The following is a 26,488-nucleotide window of genomic DNA, read 5'->3' on the forward strand; positions in this document are numbered from 1 at the left end:
AAAAAGAAAAAACAACAACAACAAAACATGTGAGAAAGAAAATGACACAAATAAGATATTTCTGTAGTTGCAGCCCAAAGAAATACATGAAGCACATAAAAAGCAAACTAAAAAGAGCCAGGTTATGTGTTTCTCTTCTGATAAAGTAAATGTAAACAGGTATAAATCTGGAATACTGCAGAAGGCTACAGTTTAAATAGAACAGAATCTATATTCCAGACTAATTCATGATTCTGATTCTAATGTGAAGATCAGAATTTGGCCCCTCATTTTTGGAAACGTACACGGTCACATGAAGTCAGATATGAGAAAAAATTGGAACATATTTTAATATGCTGGCTCAGAGGCACACTTTTGCTGAAATGGGACTTGTTACATTCATTTACACCTCCAAATCATCCACTAGGAAGAAATTGCTAAGTGCTCAGCTGAGGCCATAGCCGACTCTTTCACAATTTATACACAGAATTTACTAGTAAAATAGTTCTGTTTCCAGGTCTAGCATGGGTCAGAAGAATGACTCCATTACCCAGCTTGTCAGCTGGGCAGCATCTTGACATGGAGAAAGAATTAAGCAATATACATAGGAGAAATCAAAGGATACTGCAGAAGAAAAAGTAATGACTTTAAAGTGCACTGAATTGCTGGCCAGCTTTTTGGATTTGTGTGCATCAGTGACACACACACAAAATCCAGCTGTATAAAGCAGACCAAAGGCAAGTATTAAAATCTATCTAACATTTCACTTAAATTCCATAACTCATTAGCAAATAGCTCTGAGTATTTTCCCAGGTATTACAGGTTTGGAGTGCCTTTCTCTTAATTTTCATGTACATTAACAATATGTTTACATGTACATTAACAATATGTTTTATTCCTCAAGTGGAATAAATTTGATGAGATTAATCCGTCTCCCATAATAGTGTAAAAGTCTTTAGTGGACAGAAGAACATAATTTTTTTGTTGTTGTTTTCTTCATTACAATGCACAACTGTGCTCCTGTAACCACAACTCCCTGGCTGGAGACTTATATGTATAAATATGTGTGTATATTTATATAAATATATATATGTATAAATAATCTCAAAGCTAGGGAACGGCTACTGCCTCACTGAGATTGGAATCAGCAGGACACACATCCATCTCTTGCTTTCTTAGGCAGCACGGTTTTAGTCTCTGCTCATCTTTGACAGAGAACACTGATAACCCATTCGAGGTTCTGGAGAACCACTGCTCAAACAAGCTGCACAAACTGGCAGCTGCTCCAGCTGTGGCAACGTGGGAGAGTTCAGAAACGCTTGTGCTGCCACCTTGTAATTCTCTTCTGGTTTGCCTTACATTAAAAACAGGAATGAGAAACACTCTGTGTCCACACAGACTTCCCTCAGGGCAAACTCAGGAGTACAGAAGTGGCAGAAATTCTTATTCCAGTGAAAGATAAGAGGTTGATGGTGGAGAAACAGTTGAATTCCAGCTGCACAACTGCCTGACAGTTGTTTATAGTTTCAAGGTAGAAAAGGCTTCTCATGTTCAAGATGCTTTCACAGCATGAGAACTTACTAACACAAACATACTATATGTTGAATTTGATTCAGGTGAGACAACACACCAACCTCCCGAGTGGGAGTCAGTGGCTCCAGTTTCTTTGAGATTACAAGTAACTACGCACTAGGTACTTAATTCAGAGGCGTCCACACAAGAGTCACAAAACATTTCCCAGCAGCTTATAGCAAACTTCAGATCCTCAGTATGAAAAAGCAAAACCCACAAAACTTATCCCATGCTAGGAAAGAAAAAGTAGGGGAGAAGAAGGGCTGTTAAGCAAGTTGAAATGAACAATTAATCCCCCAGTCTCCTGATAGTGACAGGTGTTTCTTTTGTCTGTGTTCAGGTAGAGCAGGCATCTGGGCTGCCATTAATCACTCCATAATACTGCTCTCTCATACATCACTACATCAAGAAAACGCATTTCCAAAATTTCTAAGGTTTCTCAAGTAAGAGAAAAGCTACACAAACTTCCTCAGGTGGGATTTCAGAAACCAACCTTTACCGCATCGTTGTGGTGAAAGTAGATTATAAAAAAAAAAAAGGAATTAAAATGAGAAAGCCAAGAGCGAGACTGTCCATTTACGACCAACTGTTCTCCTGGCCCCTGTGTTATATGTATAAATAAATGGCACTTTAAATTTAGCATGTGCTTTTGAAGAGCCAGAGACAAGTGGCATCCAGTGTGAAACTGATACCTTAGAGAGGAGGTTAGAGATGCTTGATAAACTCTTTGCTGCTAAGTAAAACCAAAACTAAACCACAGCTGCACAAGATAAAGTGAAATGAATCTTGAAATTGAAACTTGCTCATATTTAGAAGGATATCTTAATTTGCTTTATTTCCTCCCAACCCAACCAGAGAAATAATTCTACAGATAAATTCTATATGACTGGAAACAGCTGCTGTGATATAAGCTGACACAAAATGAGAGTACAGAGCAAATATGTTTTAGCTGAATTATTCTGCAATGTCACATTTAATTTTAAACATTTTAGAGCCTGTTATTATATTTAGAAATGGCAGGGTCAGCTATGAAGTATAATTAGCAGGCTGTTTAAAATGGTTTAACTACTGGATGCCTCTGTAACAAACGCACTAGGGTGAAAACTGAGGACTATTACTTCTGACAGTAGGAAGTATATCAAATCACTCTTCTGCTCACCTCTGTGAGCAGACAACTCAGTCTTGAAAACAGCAATTGGCCAGCTACAGTCTCTGTTCTAGTTCTGTCACCCACAGCTTTGTTCCACTTATGTAAAAATACTAATTGAAATTTTGAGGCATTACATATATACTGTAAGAGCAAGCTGTAGTAGCCATGACATTGAGAGATACAAGTACAGCAAGATTAATGTCATTCAGTCACTGTCAGTTTGGAGAACTGTCTCACTTGAAGCAATTAGGTTACCACAACACAACTGTGTATGTATGAACAAGAACAAACTAATGGTAAACTCTGCACATACATAAGATCTTTCACTAGAAAGATCTAGTTGGGCAGTGGAGGCAAGGAGTTCAGGAAGACACGCGAAGATATTACCAAATTTAAGTAGCAGTTGTTGTCTAATAGTATAAAGAAAATATATTAATAAATTTCATTCTGTTGTTTGAAATTATGCTTGTATTGAAAATTAGTAAAATTTACAGTAAAAGAAGTTGAAATAGGGTTAAAACATAGAATTCAAGTAGGCATCCAGTTTGACTGAAAACAAGCCCTATTTATCTTGACAAGCTGGATTAAGGTTTATTCAGGACAATCTGAAATAATTTGGAAAATGGCTCAACGAGCAAATCAACAATGCTGCTTATTTCCCACAGTTTTACTTAAAACATACATTTTCCCCGCTTTGTATACACAGGTTTGTGACTTTCAACAGGCCAGAAATCTAATCACATCTTGGGGTAGTTAATAATTCAGGGCACACTTAACACAATGATTCTCAACTTTTCCATCAGATTAGAGTCGTTTTCCATCTCAGCAGGAATGTTTCCTATCACTTAGCAATACAACAAAGGCTTCCAGGCCAGTAAAACTCAACTTTTCCATCCAAGGGGGCCACACACCTTGTTGCAGCAGGTCATAGCCTCACCCTCATCACAGGCCCAGACCTACGGGGCGCTTAAAAGTCCTGTTAGTGCAAATACACTCAAAAGCTTTGCTGCTTTCCAGGAGCCAGGCTGACTGTGCATGTCCTATGAGAATTTAAGCAGCCCGGTCCCAGTTTTCGACAGGTAATGAATGGGAGGTGCTGAAGGCCCCTCCAGAAGGTGGCTGCTGGGAGCAGGCTGCCATCTGCACAGACCTGTTTAGATTTTCAGGTAGTATGAGAGTGAGTGCTTAGGCTTTCTGTACACAAGACACTGACAATTGTGGGGGAAAGAGCATCAGAAGGCCGCAGCTGGTAAAAACAGCAGCTGGTGCAAACAGCAGCTGGTGCCTCTCTGGCTTGCAACCTCTGCCAGAAATTGCACTCTTCAAGCTATCTTTTAATCTCTAAAGAAAACTTCAGAGGATAAATAAGTCAAAAAAACCCAAACACACCCCAAACATATTATGTCACTGCAGGTAAATTACTTATGCATAGATATCAAATATTCCACTAGCAACATTATGGAGGGCAAACATTTTTCTAACACTGCCTGGATTTCAAATTTTCCTAAGTCAATGTGGAAAGTGGTTTTTTTTGGTCAACAACATATAAATCTTGGACCAAGCCACAGCCCTAGTAGTCCTCCCTGGCCAGGTAATCCTTCGTGCTAGTTGGTCCCTGTACAGGACCACTGAGTAGGGCAACACATGACAATTCGTGTGAATTACTGTTGATCATAATCACTTTCCTTCCCAGCTCCCACCTGCTGTTCACTACCATTAAATGGATGTTGTTCATACGATTCCCTGTTTCACGCTGTCTTTCTTAACAAGCACCGTAAAAACCAAAGCTGTTTTGATGTCCAGAACTCACCACATCTGAAGGGGAGTAAAGATTAGAATTTCCTCTAATGCAAGTAACTTTTTTTTTTTTTTTCCACTATTTATTATGTAACCACAAGGGGAAAGGCTCAGTTGGGGAAAATGCCCTGCCTCTCACCTTTCCTTCCCAAGTGCCATGAACGCATTAAAATGAGAAAGGGTCTCTACACCCTGCAGCACCCCTGACACTACTGAGCTGACAGTCTTCTCTGCCACATGAAGAAGGAAAGAGAAGAGCTCTGGAAGGCCTCACACGGCCAGGCCAGTGCAGCTGCTGTGGAAAGGAAAGGGTTAAGTGAACACCACTTGTAACTTATGCTTCTGGAAGGGACTTTGTGCCTTGATTAAAGTCAAACAGCAACCTCTGAAGTATAATGAGAGAGGGGAAAAGAAACCACATCCCAAAAATGCATAATCATATTCCTCATTGAATTCACAGCACCAGTGATACAGACTGTGCTGTAAGCACAGAAAATGCTATTGCATGCTGATGATTTCAGCCTAAAGTCCAGGTGTATGACAGCATACCATGGACATATGATATAAAGAAAAAAAAGAAATAAAACAAGCTAATGAAAGAAACTTACCTCAGCTTTGTTCTGTTTCTCTTCATATTCACTCTGTTCCTTTTCCATACCAACCAGCTTAATCTTCAGGTCTGAAACTTCAGCCATTAGATCTAATTTCTGAGTCTCCAGTGATGTTCGGCTTAGCAACTCCTGAAACCAAAGCAGAACATTTTCTCCGGTTACTTATTTGAACACAAACAGAATGCTATGTGATTTACTGGCAGACCCCTAGAAAAGTCTCTACCCCAGTGTTTAATGCGTTCAATGCAAAAGCAAAATTATTATCTTTTTCAAAATTCACACTTGCTAGTTCTTTACAGTGCAACAAAACACCACAGCAAGATATTTAAGCGCTTACTGCAAGAAGAAAAACTAACTAAAATCTAAATAATTGAGTGATTGGCAAATTCATGTGAAAGCAAAGTTCTCTACCTCTCTTCACGGTGTGTACACTTGGAACTGTTTGAACTCAGGTTCTGCAGATATTTTCACCTAAGTGGTCTCCTGTGTTAATCACTAAACCACTGTGTCTCACTCCCCATTTCAAGAACATGTGGCAAAGTTAATCCCTGGGTGCGACATTAAATCAGAAAACAATACTAAGGCTGAACAAACATAAACTGCATAACACCGTAGAGACCTTCACGTGACACATTACAAACCGGTTCACTACTTCCTAAAATACTCATCAGACAAAGCAACATTTTAGTATTACAATGAAACATTTTAGAACTTTTTATCATATGTTATTCAAGGAAGTATGTACTACAGAATGAGCACCCTAACCAAAACAGAGTGCCAAAGACAAGCAACATTTCTTCAGTCATGCTAATAGTACATGAGAGTTTACACCATGTAGTACTTGTTAACTTTTGAAGGCTACACACCATGGAGAGAACAGCAGTGACTGAACAGTGTATGCCCTAACTGGACTCTAAAAGGCAGTGTCTAAACTGAGTAACAGTGTAAAGGAGGAGCAAGTGGCCATGACTTTTGCTTGTGTGAACCAAGACTGTGTTTCAGATTGCAGAGAAAGGCACACTTTGGACAGAGCGATATCACTGTATTTGGAAAACATTCAAGTCACACTTTCATTGTGTCTTTCAGTTTTCAGAAAGCAAAAAATCTTCCAAAATTTAACAGAGTGTATTAGATATGTAAAATGCTTCTGTTGGCCTCTGTTTTCAAAGAGGAAAAAAAAAAAAAGCCATTCGGGAGTTTAAGCCTTACTAAAAAAATCAATATGTAACTTTCCAAGTGCTTAATTAATTTTTGCAAAAGAATGTAGGTTTCTAAATGGTTGCAAAATTTTATGGCAACTCATAACTCACAGTGGTGTTTTGATCATATGAAATGCACTGAGGAATCACAGCAGATTCTGCTTTGAATTACATGGAAATGACTTAACGGAAGTTATTCTGGATCTATGCTGATGTTATTGAGTGATCAGAAACTGCCTCGTCCATCACCCTTTTCTCAACTCTTCCACAAACTGTATCATATGTTGTAGACTATGGCTTAGAGCCAAGGAAGCCACAAAGTAAATTTTAAAAATTATACGGTTAAAGTTTATTTGGAACCCAAATCTGCTTTACATGTAAATTGTTTCAGTCTGGTGGGGAATACTGTCCAAATTAAAAATAGTGCTAAACTTGCATCTGCATTGCAACACCAATTATCTAAGCCACCCACTATTCCCAGTGCCATGCCCATTCCTGCTGACATTGACAATTATATTTGCGTATGGATGGGAAAATAAACAGAAATGTAGCCTCTCTGTTCTTTTTTCCTGAATGAAATAAATCAAGCACTAATCAGGAAAGATAGCGCACTGACTTTTTTATTGAGACACTCGAAGTAGCAGTCACCTAATGAAATCTCACTAGTAGCTGCTTTCTACAAATTACAATTAAAAATACAAATAACTCCTCTATCTTCCAGAAACACACCAATTTGCATGAGTTCCAGAAGCCCATTCCATTCCAGATTGAAACAGGAACCATACAGCTGTTAACGTAGCAGACTTTGCCAATGAAGACATAGCTATAAATGAGAACTTTGACGTGAAATAAGGCTGCTGAACATCAGAAAGGTGAGCAGGATGAAGTGACTTTGGCCACATGGACCAACTCCATGCGTTGTTGAACTGAAACAACATGTAGAATTTTTTTCTGACACTGACATGGTGTTCCATGATACAACAGGAAGATTTCTTAATAAGGCAAAGAGACATGGAATCCCCTAGGGATTTTTAACAGAAGATCTATCCTTTGCGTGCACCATCTTGTGTTACCCCTTATTTTTTCTATAGGCTCCCAAATTACACTTCGTTATGCAATGGAGAGTAACACCTTACTCCTCTCATTTCGAGTTCGGTAGTTCCATGTGAACAATAAGGTGCTGCCTGGTATAAATGAGCACAAAAAGGCAGCTGACTTTTTTTTTTTACCAAGTCAAACAAATTTTTACTGTTTTCTCTGCAGCTGGAGAATCAGATTCCCAGCTAGTGTAAACTGGCATAAAACTCTTGCCTTAAAATAGACAAAATAGCTAACTATCCCTTGTTTGTTTTCCAGGGAGCTACACTGATTTAAAACAGCTGACAATGTCTCTTACATCTAGAGAGTCTAACTTTTGCTTTGAAAGAAAGTGCCCTTTAAAGTAAATGTCCCCTCTTGAAATGGTAACATCTGGAAGCAATTATTTTCATCTTCAAGCAGATGCTCACAGTGAAGAGCTCATTAAGAATGTGACCCATTTTGTTACAGAGAAATTATAGTGTATTTCAGTGGTATGATGCAACTTGAATTCAGCCAGAATAAATATGCAATTGTACAGAAAGAAAATACAAATTTATGTTATTGGTTTTAAAGCAAAAAGGATAATATAAGACATGCAAAATGGTAATTTGGACTGTAGCAGCTTTAGGGGAATCTTAAAGAGCTTAAATACAGAACAGAAATAGAACATATTCTAGGGAATCTTATTTATAAACAAGATACTTGGTTTTAATTTTAAAATGTATTATAAATTAATTTGTCAAAGTTCTTTTTTCTTTTTTTTTTTTAAATCAACTTTTGACTTTGAAAACTAAAGAAAAAAGCTATTTTAGAGTAGAATAAATACAAAGATAAGTCACGCAGAAGCTACAATATGCAGGTACCAGACACATGAATAAACAGTAAACTATTTGTAAACACAACTGTAGTTTTAAAATTCACACTATATACTTTTAAAATATTTAATCATGCTTTTCAATATTCTCAATGAAACTGAAGCACGTGCTGTATATCTCACTTTCACATTTTGTTGTCTTGGAAATACATAACTCTTATAAAATTTAGTACGACAGAAAATAGCTGAAGAATAGGACACTGCACTATTCTAGGCTGCCAGCTGCAAGCACAGAAGATTCCAGGATATTCAGCACTCCACAAAACAGAAGAAACAATCATGCCATACACAGATTGAGAAACCATAAGTAAGATTTTAGTCAAGTAGGAGAAAAAATACCCCAAAGATCCCATTTTGCACTTGTGCACCGTATAAAACGCAACACTCAAAGAATTTCATACTTTTCACCCTTATTAAAATAGTAGAGACAGACAGACAGACCGACCAACCAAGCTACCTACCTGGTAAGCAAAATTCAGCAAGAACCACCACTAATGAGGACTGCACTTTTCAAGTGCTGTGTGTCAGCTGTGGTAGAAACAAGATATTTGCTTAACTGAAAACACAGCTGAGAGCAATGTCCATGTGTAATCACCATGAAGTGGTGCAAGTCAGTGGCACAGAGTGAATTACAGCCCTCCAAATCATCATTTGCCCATTATATAGTTAAGCAACAGAAAGGACAGAATTTCCCATTGCGCTGCCAATTTGAACAGCCCTTTGCGTACGCCCGATGAGCAGATTCATGCCTCCGTTAACTGTAAAATAACAAAGCAGTGTAATGCTCACCTGTATAGATAAGCTGTACGACTTGAGAGCACACTCAGAACCTGAACGCCTCACAGCCAGAGCGGCATGGAGCACACTTCAAAATCTGAAACACTGAGCTAGCTGCTGGAAAGAAGTTACTGCATGCTATAAACAAGTGCTGAAATTCATCTAAGATCAGATAACTCAGGCAATTGAAAGCTGAAGGAATGATCTTTGCCAGCCAGCGAAGTTCCTGAGAAGCAAACAGATACATACCAGATTTATACTCTCCAACCAAGATAGAATTCTGGCTCCCCTGAGTATCAGACAACTGCAAAACCAGAACAGGTACACACTAGAACGCATTGGATTCAAGTTCCTACTCTTGTACAGCTCCTCCCTGCATTCTTTTAACCTGCTGGTTTTTAAATAGTTCTCCACTGTGCCTCACAAAGGGCACTGGCTGCCACAGTGTCCCCTACTCCTTGCACCCAGACAGAAGTTGGCCATGAACTGATGTGAGAAACAGAAATTCACTCCTGTTTGCGAGCATTTTAGTTTCCGTGTGTGTTTTTAAGACAGAAGGAAGCCTAAAGCCAAGTGCTTTGTACTTTGCAATAGAATTTACTTGATAGAGGACACAATCATGTTTACACAATGCAGCCATCAGACAAGAGTCCCCTGGATTGCTTCTTGCAACTATGTGTCAGAAATAAGATGGAAACACAGAGTACAATCACATGTAGGATTTGGTACAGGTCAGGTACAGGAGAGACATTTCCACATAGACCAGCATTCTAACCAGCAAAGTGTCTGCTGTTACATGTTATGCCACAGAGCTTTCATGGGAACTAGTATCTGCTAAATAAATCCAATGTAGCGCTGGAGTAGCAAAGAGGTAACTAACTATTCTAACTCGGGAGAATTACCATAACAAATGCACTCAAAAGAACTGTGGAGTGAAATCTGTATGTGCAGGAAATTCACTTTTCAACCTGACTTAACACAGCTGCCAAGATTGACAGCACAGACTCCATAACACCAATGCGTTTACATTATGCATGGCTGGTACTTTCTGTTATGGGACAATTTAGGCTACTTTATAGAGCAAAAGTCACTTTTGCTTTCCAATTCTGTTCTACATTTGTACATGGTACACATGAAAGAAAAGTTGATAGCAAGTTGATGCGAGGTTTCCCTAAGGCTAACATAGCAGATGTTCAAAATCCTCTCTTCTCTTAAAAAAATATTTCTTTCTTAAAATTGACTGGAAGAAAGTACTTAGAAATACCACAAACTAACTTAGAACAAGACATGTAGACATCATTCTCTCTAAAATTGGCTGTAATTTTACATTTTAAAGCAGCTGATATACTTCAAATGGACTGTGACAGCAGAAATTGTTTTCATAGGGTAATTCTAGTTTGCTTGTGTTTTTTTTCTCTCTTTTTTTTTTGTTTTGTTTTGTTTGGTTTGTTTTATTTCAAGACATTAATTACAATATGCTAAGGTGCAAGGCAGGAACTTATTCACACAGGCTGGCATTTCCATATACTTTACACATTCGATGTGTGATGGAGATCCCACCGGAAGGCAATTCAGTGAGATGTCTTGCTCCCAGTCATGCTCCAGAAAATTTTCTCTTAACATTTACTATGAAGTGTGACCAGGGAAACGTGTTTCTTGTCCCAAGGAGGAACTATACTTAAGGACTGATTTAAAATTTTACCATTGACTTTCACAAGTTTTCGAAATACCTACTTTGTTTAAAAGAAAGCAAATGCAAATGCCTTCAAGGTGAAAAATGCCTTTTCTTCATTAGAGTCTGTAGTGGAACAAATATCCTTACAAAAGCAAAGTGTTGAGTTTGACACCATAAGCACCATATCTCATGAAAACACACAAGCATTATCTGTAGCTGTGCACACCAGGGCATCTCTGCATCTGTTACACAGGATTCTTTTGTTTCTCAAATGCTGCTGAGCTGTATTTTCTTTGGCTGTGGTTTCATAAACAGCCAGGTCAAATGCACATCTCACCATCGTCCTTATGCCACACCTTGACCTCTTCTGTGAGCTGTTTCAGCTCACTAACCCAGCAGGAAAACATCCACTTCTTTTTAAACCCAAAGTTAATTTTCTCCTAGACATTGAGGAAAAAGTCTGATGAGCATGAGAGTCAGTATAAAATAAGTTGCAGAAGCAGATGGTCAAGAACAGGTAGAAGGATGAAAGGAGAATGAGGCCTTCTCCTTTTTGTAGCAGTAGCCTTTAGATTGGCTCAACCCATTTCTTGGAAGCTCACATTTCGACCAAGGGACACTGCGCTGTTCTCTGAGAGTGATGAAGAACCAAGATTTTCTGCAAAGAAGCAACAGTGCCTGCTGCTACTATTTCTCACTCAGGATGTCCACCCTAAATGCTGAACAGCCATTTTATGTAATTTGCATAAAGTTTATTTTAGCTGTTGCTTCCGGAGTGTTTCCATGATCACTTTGTAGCAGGGTTCAAAACAACTGTGCATAAATCATAAGCCAGAAGAGTTTTAGCCAGTAACCCCACCCTGACAAAGTGGACAAGTCTCTGCTAGCACAGATTCAGCAAAAACTGTATTGCAGGGTAGCATTACATATCTGGCAGTTCCGCAACAGAAAGGGTATCTTAATTAAATGATCTCAACAAAATGTATGATTTTTGTTTTTATTGTAGCATTTTGGGCATAGAATTAATTAAGAGTCACTTTTCTTATAGTTCCCAAAATTTAAAAGACAAAGCTTATCCTGGACTCAAGTATATGGTTTCCCAGATAAGTAAACAATATGCACATCCATACTGCAGTTACCTTAGTTCTACCAATATACATTAGAGATTTTTCAAGCTAGGGCAATTATCTTTATTGTTCCATTTTCCATCTAGAAGAAGCAGTTGACTTAAGTTCACAAAGGTAAAAAAAAGAGTTTCTCCCTTTTTAGAAGTGGGGTAGGGGGGAGGTGACGGGGGGTGATCAGCAAGTGGCTATCATGGTTTCGATTGCTAGCTCAGGTTAAACCATGACATACATGGACCTCAGGAAGATAATAGAAGTCTTTCTGAAAAGAAAGATGATTTGTGTAAGCACATAGCACTAGGTTATTTTTTCTTATTAGAAATACATTTGTTTATGGTAAAAATAAATAAATACTGTCTTGAGAGACCCACTAGATACTTTTGACTGGAAAAACTCAGTGACAACTGCAGTATGTTTTATCTCTCTGTTAAGCATCATGAGCACTTGTACAGGACATTGGCAACTGCTGGCTGAGAAGGTCTGAACCCAACTCTCACCAAAACCTGACTGATCCATCAATCTGTCGAAGTCCCTGAGGCCAGATACTCACTCCACTTTTGACAAATTAACTGCAAGAAGGCTTGTTGGCCACATATCTCACATGAACGTCATCATCCTCACATTATCAAGTCATTCTTTTCTCTCCAAATCTCAACTCATTCCCTGCAGATGATAATCTTTTCAACAAGATGAACTGAGGAAAGAACCTTGAAAATAAATTAAAGGAGATAGGGCCCTCTTTTGAGCAATAATAAATGTGTAATTTCTCTGACTTGAGATTTTGAGGGACCTAACTTGGGTTTTCCATATCTCACTGTCTACTGGGAGATGTAAGCCATGTGAGAAAGACACCATAACTACCTGTCCCTCATCATCCTCTACTATTTCACTTAATTTTATCTTCTTACTGTTCACAAAACTAAAATTTTAACTCAACATCATTTTTTGTCATTCCAGTGAGAACATAAATTTAAATACATTCAGTTTAGAACTGAGGTATTTTTTAATTTTGGCTCAGTTATTGAAAATACATCATTCACACTAAAATTAAAATCCTAAGCGTATGTGTTTGTTTATGTCTGTCTCTGCGCAAAGTTCAAATGGACAAACTCATAGGATTAAAATGAAACACAAATCTTTGCCAAGTTGTGGCCTAGATAATTCTTTCTTTTAAAAAACCAAACCAAACCAAACGTTGAGCTATCATATATGCTGTAAGCATGACAGATCAGTCACTCAGGAATTTAGCAATCAACAAGCACGCTTGTCAATATTTCTGTAAGTTATGTTCAAATGTAAGACCTCAAAACTATGACACAAAAAAATCAACAAATTTGAGCTTATTGCTAATATGTGTACAGAAAATAATATAATTTGAAATTACTTCGATTTGACAAAAATTACAACCTCTCAAAGTGATCTCAAAATACAGATTTAAGGTTTATGTTAAACATATTTGGAGATTCTCTGACTTTCTTAGCTTTAGTACAGACTTTTGTAGCTTATCCCTTTAGGATCAGCTTTGTCAGCAATTTGTGCATGTGGTTAATGCCAGACAGGTAGATTCAAACGTTTTCACTGAAACAGCAATGTACATGTATATTATATTCTATTTTCAGATGCTTCAGTGTTCTGTTAAATCGAGCTTTAAATTCACAGTTTCCTCAGAAGACTATCAGAGCAGAAAATTTTAAGTCAGAGAAACAATAAACAGTTTTAGCAGAAGTCACAGAAAAACTATTTAGTTTTAGACTGAAATAGGAAACTTCTACACTCTATTGTGAATGCCTTCCTGAAGTTTGAAAGCAGATTTTCATAATTTAAACAGTTACTTTTCTTTGATTTTCACTTCAGATCTCACTGAAAAACTAAATGCACTCGCTATTTGCATTTTTTAAAAATGTCCCCTCATTTGAGAATAAAGCTTTTCCCAGCTGGAGGCATTTTGGGCTGCAAAAGTTGTATAAGAACAAGTTCTTTTGTAGAGAAGCTTGGAGAACTATAACTTTAAAAGATTTAGGATACAAGTTTATCTTATAGAAACTGCTACTTTTACATACACAGACCCTTACCATAGTAAAATAAGTTTTGTAGATTAACGCAACTATAATTTAAAGCTATGAATAGTTCATAGAAAGAAGTGTCTCTTACACATAGACTAAAAGAGTAAATTTATAACACATTTTGGGTGGCGGGAAGAAGTTCATCAAGAGCAATATCTATCTTGCAAGTTTCTGGCGTAAATTTTGAGGGATCTATGTACTGTATTACCAGTGGATGATCTGCACCTGTAATAACAGAAAAATGCACCAGGAAAGTTCTTGTGCATCAACAGACCCACGAGCTCTGCAGTAACACGTGCAATGTGAGGTATTTAATTTATCATTTGTTGTGCTCCCTCAACATATAACATGAAAGAGCAAAAATTAAATCTCATAGCCTGAAACTGTGATTGAAACAAAGAAAAATACATCTTTATATCTTAATTTTCTTTCAAAAATAAGGGGAAACCTTTTAAATTAAGCAAAAATGGTTATCGAACCAAACCTGAGACAGTAGTTAATTTCAACTTTGTACCCGTTCAGCTTCAAAGTCATATGAAAACAGAAGATGTTTAAATAAAACTTCTTAATTCTATAACTCCTGCATATATTGGATACATTTAACCTGTCTAACCAGTTACTCAACCATGTCCAAACTTAATTCGTCAGCACAGTACAAATAAGACACAATAGTTTCATTTTACATGCTGCCACGTAGAGTATTATGCAACCAGGCAGTAAAATGTCTCTGCAACAAGAAAACAAAGAAACATTTCTTGCAAAAAAAAAAAAAGTGCAAAGCGGCAAGAGAACAATAAAAGAGGCTTTTTTTTCCCTCTTTTATCTTGTTGCCAAAGTCACTCAGACATGCAGGCAAGCTGACCATGTATGTTCACCCTCTGTTGGAGAAGATTATGCAATAATTTTTCCAATACAGATTTTTACCTGTTGAAGCATTTCTTCTGTAGCGTTCAGTTTCAGCTGATGCCCCTCAAGACAGATTTCTAAGTCCCGGATTTTCTCTCCTTGAGCTTCCACCTGGTCTGTAAGAACGCTCACCTGTAATTTGAGAAGAGAAGCACAATGCTACTGAACTGACTGTAAATAAGTTTCAATTACCTTATACAATCAACATCCAAATGCACATTTTTAAAAGCAAGTTCTTCTTTAAAGTCCTTAGTGGTTTAATAATTTTGTGCACTGAACAACCTGTTCTATCAAGATAGACAATTTTTCAGTCTTACCTATGTTTTGCTTCAACCCCGCCTTCTGCCCCTCCCCACCCGCCAATTATTTTGTTTTAATATAAAAAAAGAGGAGCATTTCTAGAAGAGATGGAAGACTACTTATATGTAGCCCGAGTCAGTTCATGCAAAAGTCTGAAAAATTACAATGCAACAAACAAGAACATAGGATACTAAAAATATTTTAAGTGGCTTTGGAGCATGCATTGCCATTTCAGGTTCCATTGGCATTTCACTCCCTAAAACGGATAAACAATAAAACTGCTCATTCGGAAACCAACCAATTACTTTACTTCTTACAAGAACAGAAATACAGCTTACCTATCAATAAAGCGTTCTGAAGTTACAAAGAATGCAATGAGTAAAAGGCATGTTTTAGCAGAGGCAAAGTTCTATTCCAAGAAAAATTCCCAGGCTTTGCAAGCCAAAACATGAAAGCAAAAGAAGTGAGATACAGACAATGAATCCCAGGAAAAGAAACAATAAGCAATACTGGTAAAGAACTGTGGGAATGGTGGTACAGACCAGTGAGGACGTAATAAGAAAAGCCCAGCAGCTGAACTCAAAGCTTGCAAAGCTGAAAAAACTACACTCAGGGTGACATTAGAAAGATGTGAAGAAAAACAAGTATTAATTCCTATGTTAAGCAGCACATACACTTTGTATATTCATTGTTACTATTTATTTATCTAAAAGCCTTGATTATACTAGGAAAATGTTATCTCAAACAAAAAAGCAACCTTAGGTGTTTAAACTCCGAATGAAATGCCTTAACAAAACCTTATCTATGCTCTCACATCCAACCCTGCAACACCTTTATTTAGAGTTAAAAAAACAAGTACAATATGTGGAAGTGAAACCTTTAAGATGTACCCACTATGCAGCATTTCTAAAACCCAACTGATGAACAACCGAGTTCACTTCAGGGAAGCTGCAGAGGGTGTGACTGGGTGATCTGTATTTGTTTTACCTGCAAACATAATCAAAAGCATGCCTGGGAAAGAAACAGAGAAATGGGGGGAGGGGGGGAGAAAGGTCTATTTATTTTTATGCCTTTAAAGTAGTTGGCTCTAGGGCTGAGTACAGATGAATGCAGGAGAGAGATGATAGGAAGGAGTGGGTGGACACAGATGGCAGGAGGACACATCCGAGCTGGGGCAGGGGAAGAACTCCCCGCAAGGAAGTCTGTTGTTTATCTACTTTTTTGTTTTGCTCCCATTAAATAAGTGATGGTACACACACAAACTCTGCGAGGTCAGAAAGCAAGAAGAAACAAACTGAATTCTCTCCTTCAGTCTGATGCAGGTTTCAGAGAAAGAAAACAAGCTCTACTTAAAGGGTCCTGTAAGGGAAACTCTGTATCTTAAATGTGACCTGCAAAGGAATTTAGTAAAACCTTAGCAGCTTTAGAAGCATGTGCTAGATGTTCCAGTAGTTGGGCTGAGAGGCACATTAGCCACTTTGAGCTCATATTTTCCCCTTTGTTCAGGATCACATCTGCCAGACTCTTCAGCAGGCTGTACACACAACATAACCTCAGCGTACGCTACGCTGGCAAGTCCGTCTTGCCTATAATAGTGCAACACCCACAAAAGTCAGCCCACAGATAACACTTTTTCTGTAAGTATCTATAAAAGTGGGGCATATTGAACAATTCGCTAAGAATCAAGTAGTATAAGGATTTAAAACATCTTTGTGAAAAAACAACAACAACGAAAACAAACAAAACCAAACCAAACACCTAAAGAAGTATATTAGCTCCTCTATGCAGGCGCTGAGCTGTAAGAAGGCATCCCAGCTGATCCCCGCTGCTGTACCATTTCCAGCCTCCACTACAGACTGAGGAGTGGACACAGGTTTCAAGGTGCAGTTTGACACATTCCTGGGGGACAAAGATCGCGGGCACTATCTGTGCCCATGACAAGGTGCCTTGTACTGCAGCTTCTGCAGCAAGTCTGATGCAGGATTGGAGTGTTCCCAGCCCCGTACTCCCTACAGGTTCCAGCTGTGGACCACAGGCACTGGCACAACACAGCACGAGCTATAGAATAAAGGTGCCCTGTTTCCCATCACTTTCTCATCCTTCATGCCAATGGTCACACCCAGAAGCCAGGTTTGTACCCGTAGACTCCCTCAGGCCACAGTAACCTCATTGTGAGACTTGCCTGTGTTCCTCATATTCCACTGCCTAGATAGCATATACAGAACTGGTGTGAACCAGGTTCTGACCCCAGCTCCACCTTGGCACCTTGTTGTTGATGTTCATCTACCAGACTGAGGTTTTCATCTATCTTATTTGCCTGGGGTTTTTAGAGTTCTACTTCAACACTGTGCAGTGGAACAGGAAAATGCATAACTATTGGCTAAGCCTCTTGATTTGATGGGGGTGTGATGGGAGTAAAAGGCAAGAAAGACACGATTTCTACATCTGATTTTACTCCACTTCTTTTGAAAAAAAACTAGGCAAATCTTCAGTCTATGTTATAAAAACCCCTTCTTTGTGAGCTTGGCTGGCTGCACTTTTTGGGTACATACCTGGTTGGATAGTTACTAAAAATCAGCAGCACAAAGACAGGAAAAGTACATACTGAGCCATAGCCTGGAACAGTCTTCAGGAACTTAAAAGCACTGGAGAGTAGCTGTCCTGTTAAATCCACAAAAGCTGATACACTTTGAGCACCAAGATTCTGCCAAATCTGTACAAGCCCACCAGCACACATGACCACCACCAACCAGCTGTATAGCATGAACCACATCCAAGATGACAGTGGCTGCTATCCGCAGACAAAGATTACAGGACTGTACACACATGTGATGAAACAAAGGCCTTCAGGGACACAGCCACAGGTGCATCAGTACAACCTTCTGCTTCTGAGTAAACACTTGGGTTTGGCCTCCTAATTGTTGCTCCAATTATGAGTTGCTCATGTGTGAGTGAACTGTGTGAGAAGTGAATGTACTGTGTGAATCAAGACATGACAGTTAATAACCGCTTGATTAATAAAAGGTGTTCTAATAAATCACAGTTGTGACATTGTCTCTCCGAACCTGATTCTCCATCAGAAAAAAGGGAATTTGCAGCACACACTTAAACACTCAAATTCCAACCATAAGTTTGTTTTTCATTCAGGACTTTTTTTTTTTTTTCTAAATTTGGTAATAACAATTTTAGTTTAACAGTAACAAAAAATCCAACCAAGCCTAACCTTATGTTTCACAAACCATTTATTGTTTGTTTAAAAACAGCAGTGAGAATTCTGCTCAGTAAATTAACACAAGTGAGAACAGAACATACAGGATAAAACATGCTTACAGAAACTAGTAACTGAAAGTAGGGAGGACACCTACCCAGTATAGTTTTGTTTGATATAAACATATATGCCTATAATATGCTTTTGTAAGTGTAAAAAGAAAGTATATGGAAAGACCATTTAAAGAATCTCCACCTTCAGTTTTAAAAAGCATTTAACATACAGTTTAATAATAGTGAAAATATGCAGAAAAAAATAATTAAGTTTTATTATTTTAAGTTGTACAACATACATTTTCTACAGGAGGAAAAATTACATGGGACACGGCATCTGTTTGAAAAAGGCTTGGTAAACTGAGAAATGGGAAACCTGGAAGAGCTTAGATATGCGTTTTACTGTCAAATTTTCTTTTTACCCATTTACTTCCCCTTAACCTTTTTGATGATGTAAAGCAACTTTGGTATAGTATACAAGCAGGAAAAATATCAGCTCTATCTGCCTACCAGTCTTCCGGTTAATTAAAAATGGTGGCATGCAGAACCCAGAAACTCAGCTGGTACAACCTAGCAAACCTAGAATGAGAACCACTGCCACAGCACTGTCTTGGGACTTCACAGCTTTATTTTTAAGTTGTTTTTCTTCCCTTGTCATTTTTCTCACTCTTATTGTTGTTACTCCCTGCTCCTTTGCCCAGTTACGCCACCGCGAAAACAATCACATAGATTATAAAAATTATAAATTAATTCCTGATTGAATATCAGTTAGATTTGGTGACTGCTAACATTTATTTAACAGAAAATACACTTGTCACTTCAGCTTTTATTCACTGAATACCAACTACATAGCTTTAAGACATACCTGCAATATGAGCGACTCTTTATCACCTTCTAATCGTGCCAGTCTTTCCTGATAGGTTTCATGATTAGATGAATGATGATTCGCCTGTGACTGAGGGGAAAAAAAGTGCTATAAGAATTTTTGCAGTTAATATTAAAAATTCAAGTAATAGTTAATAAAAATTGACGTAAAAATGTGTCTATGGATCAAAACTGTATTTCCTATGCATGAACCCTTTTGTAGTACCTTTTTTAGATGGATTTTGATTACTTTCTCATTTCCAGTAATCAATAATGATACAAGAATAGATTTAATATTTTCTAGCAAATTATCACTTAATTAGGAAATACCATCTTATCAAGACATAAAACATTTAATTTGAAATACCTGGTCTCAACAGTGTTTTGCCAACATCAAGGAATCTTAATGTTTATTTTTAAATGGTAAAGATCGTCATATGTATTATACTATTCCTAGAAATTAGGAAAGAAAAGTCTAATTTTTTTTGTTAGCAGTTAACAAATTATTTAAATTATCAAATTCAGGAGCTACTCTAGCCATGTAATCACTTATGGATTTCTAAATGGCTCTAAGGAGCAAGATCTTCTAAAACATAGCCCGTTCCTGACTACTATGTCCCATTTCCTATGAATTTTAATACTCCAGAGACTAACACCACAATTAAAAAAACAAAGCAAAAGTGCAAACGAAAACCAAACCAAACAAACAACACCTCCCCAGAACAACAAACAAAACTGCCGATTTATTTTAAAAAGTTTAGAAGAGTCCCACCGCTTCATCCTGATACTAAAACATTGTGCAGCTGTGGGAAGGGAGCTCTTTGCTTAAAGCATCAAAAGTAACATGAGCCCTTAGTGGTTCATTTCCCAGCTCCATCGCAGGCAAAGCATTTCTGCCAGGGAATAAACCACTTTGGCTGACTTTTCAGCCAATGCAAGTATCCAACTTCACTGAGTTCTCTTCAACTACAGCAGTCTGCAGCTGACTACTCATTTATAGTTGTTTGTACAATGGCACCAATATAATCATAATCCTCCTTTCCCAACTGTCTATTTTTTTCCAGCTGAACATTTGTGAATAGTATGTTTTTAATATTAAATATATTAATGGCTTCTTAATCTCCACTGAGGTCTACAGGCTCAAATGTAAAACAGATGATGAAAATAAACATGATGTTAATTAACATAAATCAAGAGATCAAATATTTATCCAACCAAAAGCCATAAAGTGCTGAACTAGATCTAAGTGTGACATCTTTATAAGCTGAGCTGTGAGGAGCTGGGCACCCTTATCTCTGATGTTTTTGAAAGGAATTGAGAGAATCACAAAGACATCAACAAACAGGACTGAAAGGTGCCTGAAGAGGTCATCTGGTTCGTTATTCCATCCTAGGACAGATGATTATTTGCAATATTCTTGTCATGCCCACTCCTAAAGACCTCCAGAAACGGATTACACAGCCTCCCCAGATAATCTACTTCTTAGCTACCCATCATTAGAACATTTTTCTTAATGTTTAACCTGAATCATCATCTGTTCAGCTTCAACCTACCATTTCTTATACCACCACAGACAAGAAAAAGGTCCTTCACTTCAGAAATTTTTTACATATTTGAAGACTGTAGATGTCTAAATTAGCAAGTCCGTCTTTGGGCTAAAGAAACATGAGTTTTCCTGTCTTCCTCACAGGCTAATTTTTCAGCATCTCTTTTGTTGCTTTCCTTTGGTTCCTCTTTACCAATTTTTCTTTGACTTTTGAAATTAAGTGCCTAAGAGTAAACAGAGGAGTCTAGCTGAAAATAGCAAGAGTGGAAAAAAACCTATTCACAGACCCTTGGGCATATTTATTTTTGTGCCAGCCATATATTAACACTGATATATTTTCAGTCTAGGACCCATAACTTCCAGATCCCTTTTTAATACTCTTATTTAGCCAGCATCCTGTTCTTCATCCTGTGTTTACTTATTGTTTCCGCTTAAATGTATAACCTTGCACTAGTCTATACTGAATAGCATCCTATTATTTATACTGTTTTCCTGTGTATCGGGCTCTTCTTAGGTTTTCATCATGTCCTTTAGCGTGGCTGAAAGGCTCTGCTTAACTAGAATCACCTACAAATTTACTACGCTTGGTCCTTATTCACTGTTTTAGAGGGTCAACGAGAACACTGAAGAACAGAATGTGTAGAACCTCACTCCACAACTTACCAGCATTGATCAAAAGAATATCTTTAATCAGAATGTACTTTTCTCACTAGCTTTTGACCAATTTATAGCAGGTCCAACTAAGATTCAAGACCTTACAGAAATGGCTCTAAATATGCACGTCTGAGTGCATAAGTTATACACAGAGGTGTCAGACAAATTAATACATTTTACAGTGGCACTGTGTAACTACATAATGCCCTTAAAGGAATTGTGATTTTACTCCCTCTTCCTCTCCTGACTAGTTTTCATTTTGCATAATTTCTGTCTCGTAGTATTTATTTCCATATTTCCTAGAATGTGAATGTAATTTTTATTTAAAAAATTAACTTTTATTTAGAAAATGCTACACCCAGACATACCCCCCCCACACACACACTGTGTTTATTAAACATGCACCTTCAGTTTAACCTTTTATATTAAAAGTTGGTCAGTCTATCAGTCCATATGGTCTTAAGAGTTCATTCCTTATTAACTTTTGTGGTACTATAATGAAAATAAAGAATGCCCATAAGTAAACAACATGCATGTCTGTAAGTCTGCCTAGGTAATTCTTTGAGCTCAGCTATGCATCCTTAATCGTACTGCCAGCCACTCTGCCTGAGTTGTTAATCCACGTGCAGAGCAAATTCTTATACTGTACTTTAGAATCCAAAATCTTTAGCCTTGCCAGTTAGGTTTCCATTAGGGTTAAAACTCCATTACACACCATTAAATGAGTTTTCTCAATGGAGAGCCCACAGGCTTTCCCCAGTATGTCTCTGGCTCATATGATGGTAACGAAAACTATCTTGCACCTAAAACATCAGGCATTCAGGGAAGAACGGCACACTGCTAGGCAGGAAAATATCTTCTTAATGACAAAAGCTAGTGATGAAGATCGTCTAGCCAGGCAGATTTGGCACCCATTCTGCTGCTGTCATTTGCTGTTTTCCTATGCCAGATTTAAGAAATATACCTGTAACCACTTGTGTAACCATTCCCCCCCCCAGCCTTACAAGCATAGCGAGTTAACTTACTGCCAGCACATTTTTATGTAACCAATCTGTCATGAACGCAAAACAAGAGTTCAGCATCTTATATAATCAGTAATTAAGGATTAGTTCAACACCCAATCACAAATAACATATTTTACTACACTCACATTTACCAAAGGTATAGCCTCCAATGATGTCTGCTGCACTGACTGACTGTGAAATATCCTCTGCTGGAACTCCAGTACTCAATACCCATGTAAAGCCCACTGAATCACACTTGTGTGAACAGTAAATGGGGAAGAAAAAAAAAAAAAAATCAACGCTGCCAGTAGATCAGCCAGAGCGTGCTCAGATAAGTACAACAAAGTACAGTAGACAGAAAATGATCTGCTAAATAAAAGTGGCTGATTGACACGCAGCAGTTGTTTAAGACTTGGGAAATCTTTGTGGCACGCATAAGACAAGATAAAACAACGTAACATGAACCAAGGCCATCTGTGGATGGTTGGAGTGCATTCTGCAGTTGTGAAAGTCCATACCGAGAGGAAACCGAGCAAGTGTAGTTAGATATCGCACGTACCAGCAGCAACTAAATATATGACCTATAACACTAAAGTCATAAGACTACAGACGACTCAAGTTGGTGTAAGAGCTCACAAACAACAAACATTAGGCTTGTGCAACCACATGATCAAAAGGCTGAGTCACCAAGATTTTCCACAGATATGTTATTTCAGAAGATGTGGCCTTAAAGACCCAAAATCATTACCTTGGCTCCACAAATCTAAGCTAAATATGTTGATTATATTTCTTACAAAGAAAGAGAGAAATTGCATAAAACATGTAAAAAAGTTTATGATATCATATGATAACAAAGTAGAAGAAAAGATATGCTGGGGCAAGGTGGTTGAAACTACGTTGATGGTAGTACCACTGCAGATGAAAAGTCACATGTATACCATAAATATTTGTTCTAAGGGAGCTGCAAAGCAATTTCTTGAAGTACCTCTATTGTAGTCTCCATAGAGATTTTGGATACAGTTTAATGCCCATCAGATTGCATCAGATATTAACATAAAATGTTTCCTGAAACAATTCCAAATAAATGGTTGCTCCTAATTCTATTAAAAAAAAAAAGAAACAAACAAACAAAAAAGGCTTTTGCATTCCATAACCTGCTTCAATTTCTTCTTCATCTTTAGTTTCCAAATCTCTCTCTGGAACATGCTCTTTACCCCAACCCAAACATAATATAGCTAGCTGCTGGGAACTTGACTGCTCAAGTATCGCATACATGACCCAGTCATTACAGAGTCATTTTCCAAGAAAAAGGCTTAAATATTCCTCCAGAATATAGGACACAAAAAAATCAGACTTCAGAGTATGATTCAACAGTTTTAATTTAAAATAGGGAAAATGAGTAAAAATATAAAAGCCTATGCCAAGGAAGGGAAGAAAAGTTTGATCGACTCAGCTCTTTTTATTTTCAACAGCCTTCTCAGAGAATAGTAAGAACGGAAAGTTAACTTTTCTTGCATGTTATTTTAATAGGAAACAATTCAGAATATAGCTTGTTGTCAGAACAGAACTACACTAATTGTATAGTGCTTCTGCACAGATGTTCTGTTCAGAAGCTTCTGTAACAGAACTTGTAGCTCAATCTTGATAGCCTCTAAAAGTAAGCCCCTTAAAGCAAGTCCATACGCAAGATAATAAAATCAAATGCAGCCCAGTTTATGTTCTTCTCACGTGTGCTGTTTCAGTTTCAGCTCAAAGAATCTCCAATACAGCTAATTTTAAAACAAAAAATACCAACTTCTGAAGTTGATCAGCAAGCTGTTACACTGAAATCTGTCACCAGTACCATGGATCTCGTGTTGTGCTGTGGAGAGGGGAGGAGCTGGGAAAACAAATCTGGCAGTCAGTTCGAGTGGTGATTTGTGAGCTTTTTCAACAAGTCGCTTGCCTCTTTTAGAAGACAGATTATGTCATAACCCTCCTCTCTTCTTATTCAGTCACATGAATCACCTTCAGTTCCACTGATAATTGCCTGTGGCAACTATAATACTTGCATTAATTGGAAAAATTACGGACATGCTTGGTGCATTGTCTTTTGTTGCAGTTTAGAAACTGAAAATAAGGCGTATAGCTACAGAGTCCAACCAGTCAGTTTTCCCACAAACTACTAGCAGCACAGAGATCATAGTATTATATTTCTGAACAAGAAAATGTACACTACAAGACTTTTTATAGCCTATTTGGAGTTGATAACATTTAGAAGAGTATGAACTCTTCATCTCTTTATTAGTCTTTTGGGTCAGCAGAATTGATGTTATGAGTCACAGTAGTTGCTATTGTGTAGTGATGAGTGAGTGGCCTGCACAGTAAACATTTTTATTTTGGCTTCTGACTATGGATGTATAATACAACAACTTTAATCTCTTGACATGTTAGAGCTACCTCAGATACACACCCATCTCAATATACTCAGTGTACTTGAGGAGGAAGAGAAGGCTGGAACATGATTTCTGAATCTATAATTCTTGCCTTTCATCTGAAGGCAATTAATAATGCAACGACAGGATTTTCTATTTGCTGTTATTCCTTGTTGGTTCACTGACAGTGGCAGTCACTTTGAAGAAGCTAAGAGCATAAAGTCTGAAATTACTTAATTTACTGAATTTACTTAAAGACAGAGCCAGGTAAATTTCTGTAGCCCTTAAAAGAATTTTGATCAAACATTTATATTTTATCTGGATAATTTTTCCCAATACTAATACCTATTTTCTCCTCCAGTTACATTACTTAAAGGAAGATACCCTTACCAAAGTCATAAGATTCATCTTCAATATCATGAGTTTAATGGCTACAGCATGGGTTTGATTGCTCCACCTCTTGCTAGTACAGGTTATGAACAGCATCCAGAAAAAAGGGAAGAAAAGCATAAGAATAATGTATACCTGTCTCAGGTCAGCCATCAGCTCTGTGCTGCATGCCCTTCACAAACTAAGTCTAAAGCAAGCTACAAGAGCCCTCAGTTGCCTTCCATTTCATATGAAGGCATCTTTCAAAACAAGACACCTTACCACTGTACAAAGTTTCCAGAGGCAAGAGACCTTCCATTTTGCTACAGACCATTCACTGTAGTTCCAACAGCACAGTTAATTTACAGTGTCCTTAGAGAGCCTGTAATACTGTCTGTAGTAAATATTACATTTGTGATGTTTGTTAATTATTTGTGGCTATACCTACATGCCTAAGTACCAAAATGGTGGTTGTGCCATTTTTATTCGGAATGGTGTGTTCCAATTAAGGCCAGATAGAAAGATAAGAATAAAGCAACAGAAAACAGAAGAAATTTTATGTGACCCCTCTAACCCAAATCTTTTGGGAGAACCAAAGAAAATTTGCTAAAGATGACACACTTTCAGCTGCAGGTGTGGAGAGCATCTCAGGTTGCTTAGCTTGCAACAGACACTTTTGACAGTGACAGATTTATGCTCAGGCCCTGTAAAAGAACCCAACACCAGTTATCTGCAAAACGCTTCCCACAAACTGCCCACCAACTGCTTCAAGAGAACTGTAGGGGAAACTGTATGAGGAGCAGCTAAAGTCACCTGGTTTGTTCAGCCTGCAGAAGAGGAGACTGAGGGGAGACCTCATCGCTGCCTACAGCTTCCTCACAAGGGGAGGAGGAGGGGCAGGGCTGAGCTCTTCTGTCTGGTGACCAGTGACAGAACCCGACGGAATGGCACAAAGATGTGTCAGGGGAGGTTCAGGTTGGACATTAGGAAAAGGTTCTTCCCCCAGAGGGTGGTGGAGCACTGGAACAGGCTCCCCAGAGAGGTGTCACGGCCCCAAGCCTGACAGTGTTCAAGAAGAGACTGGACAACACCCTCAGACACACGGTGTGAACTGTGGGGTTGTCATATCAGGGACAGGAGTTGGACTCGATGATCCTTGTGGGTCCCTTCCAACTCAGGACATTCTATGATTCTGTGAACTACACAAGAACTTTTCCATATCCTCCTAGAAACAGACTGCTGAGAGATGTGCCTTCCTTAATTTAAATT

The 26,488-nt window shown here is 38.0% G+C and overlaps 1 protein-coding gene across 14 annotated transcripts in view; it reads right to left on the minus strand.

Annotated features, from left to right (window-relative positions):
* PPFIBP2 (PPFIA binding protein 2) overlaps positions 1 to 26,488 on the minus strand; it is a 108,422-nt gene that overhangs the window by 30,694 nt on the left and 51,240 nt on the right. For all 14 annotated transcript variants that reach the window (XM_065636539.1, XM_065636534.1, XM_065636533.1 and 11 more), the window contains 3 exons: positions 19,234 to 19,323; positions 14,826 to 14,939; positions 5,107 to 5,238 (listed from right to left, as the gene is read on the minus strand). In XM_065636539.1, coding sequence (XP_065492611.1) covers positions 5,107 to 5,238; positions 14,826 to 14,939; positions 19,234 to 19,323 — 336 coding nt within the window. The remainder of the gene's footprint in view (positions 1 to 5,106; positions 5,239 to 14,825; positions 14,940 to 19,233; positions 19,324 to 26,488) is intronic.

This window comes from Caloenas nicobarica, chromosome 5, assembly GCF_036013445.1.
Source record: "Caloenas nicobarica isolate bCalNic1 chromosome 5, bCalNic1.hap1, whole genome shotgun sequence".
NCBI lineage: Eukaryota > Metazoa > Chordata > Aves > Columbiformes > Columbidae > Caloenas > Caloenas nicobarica.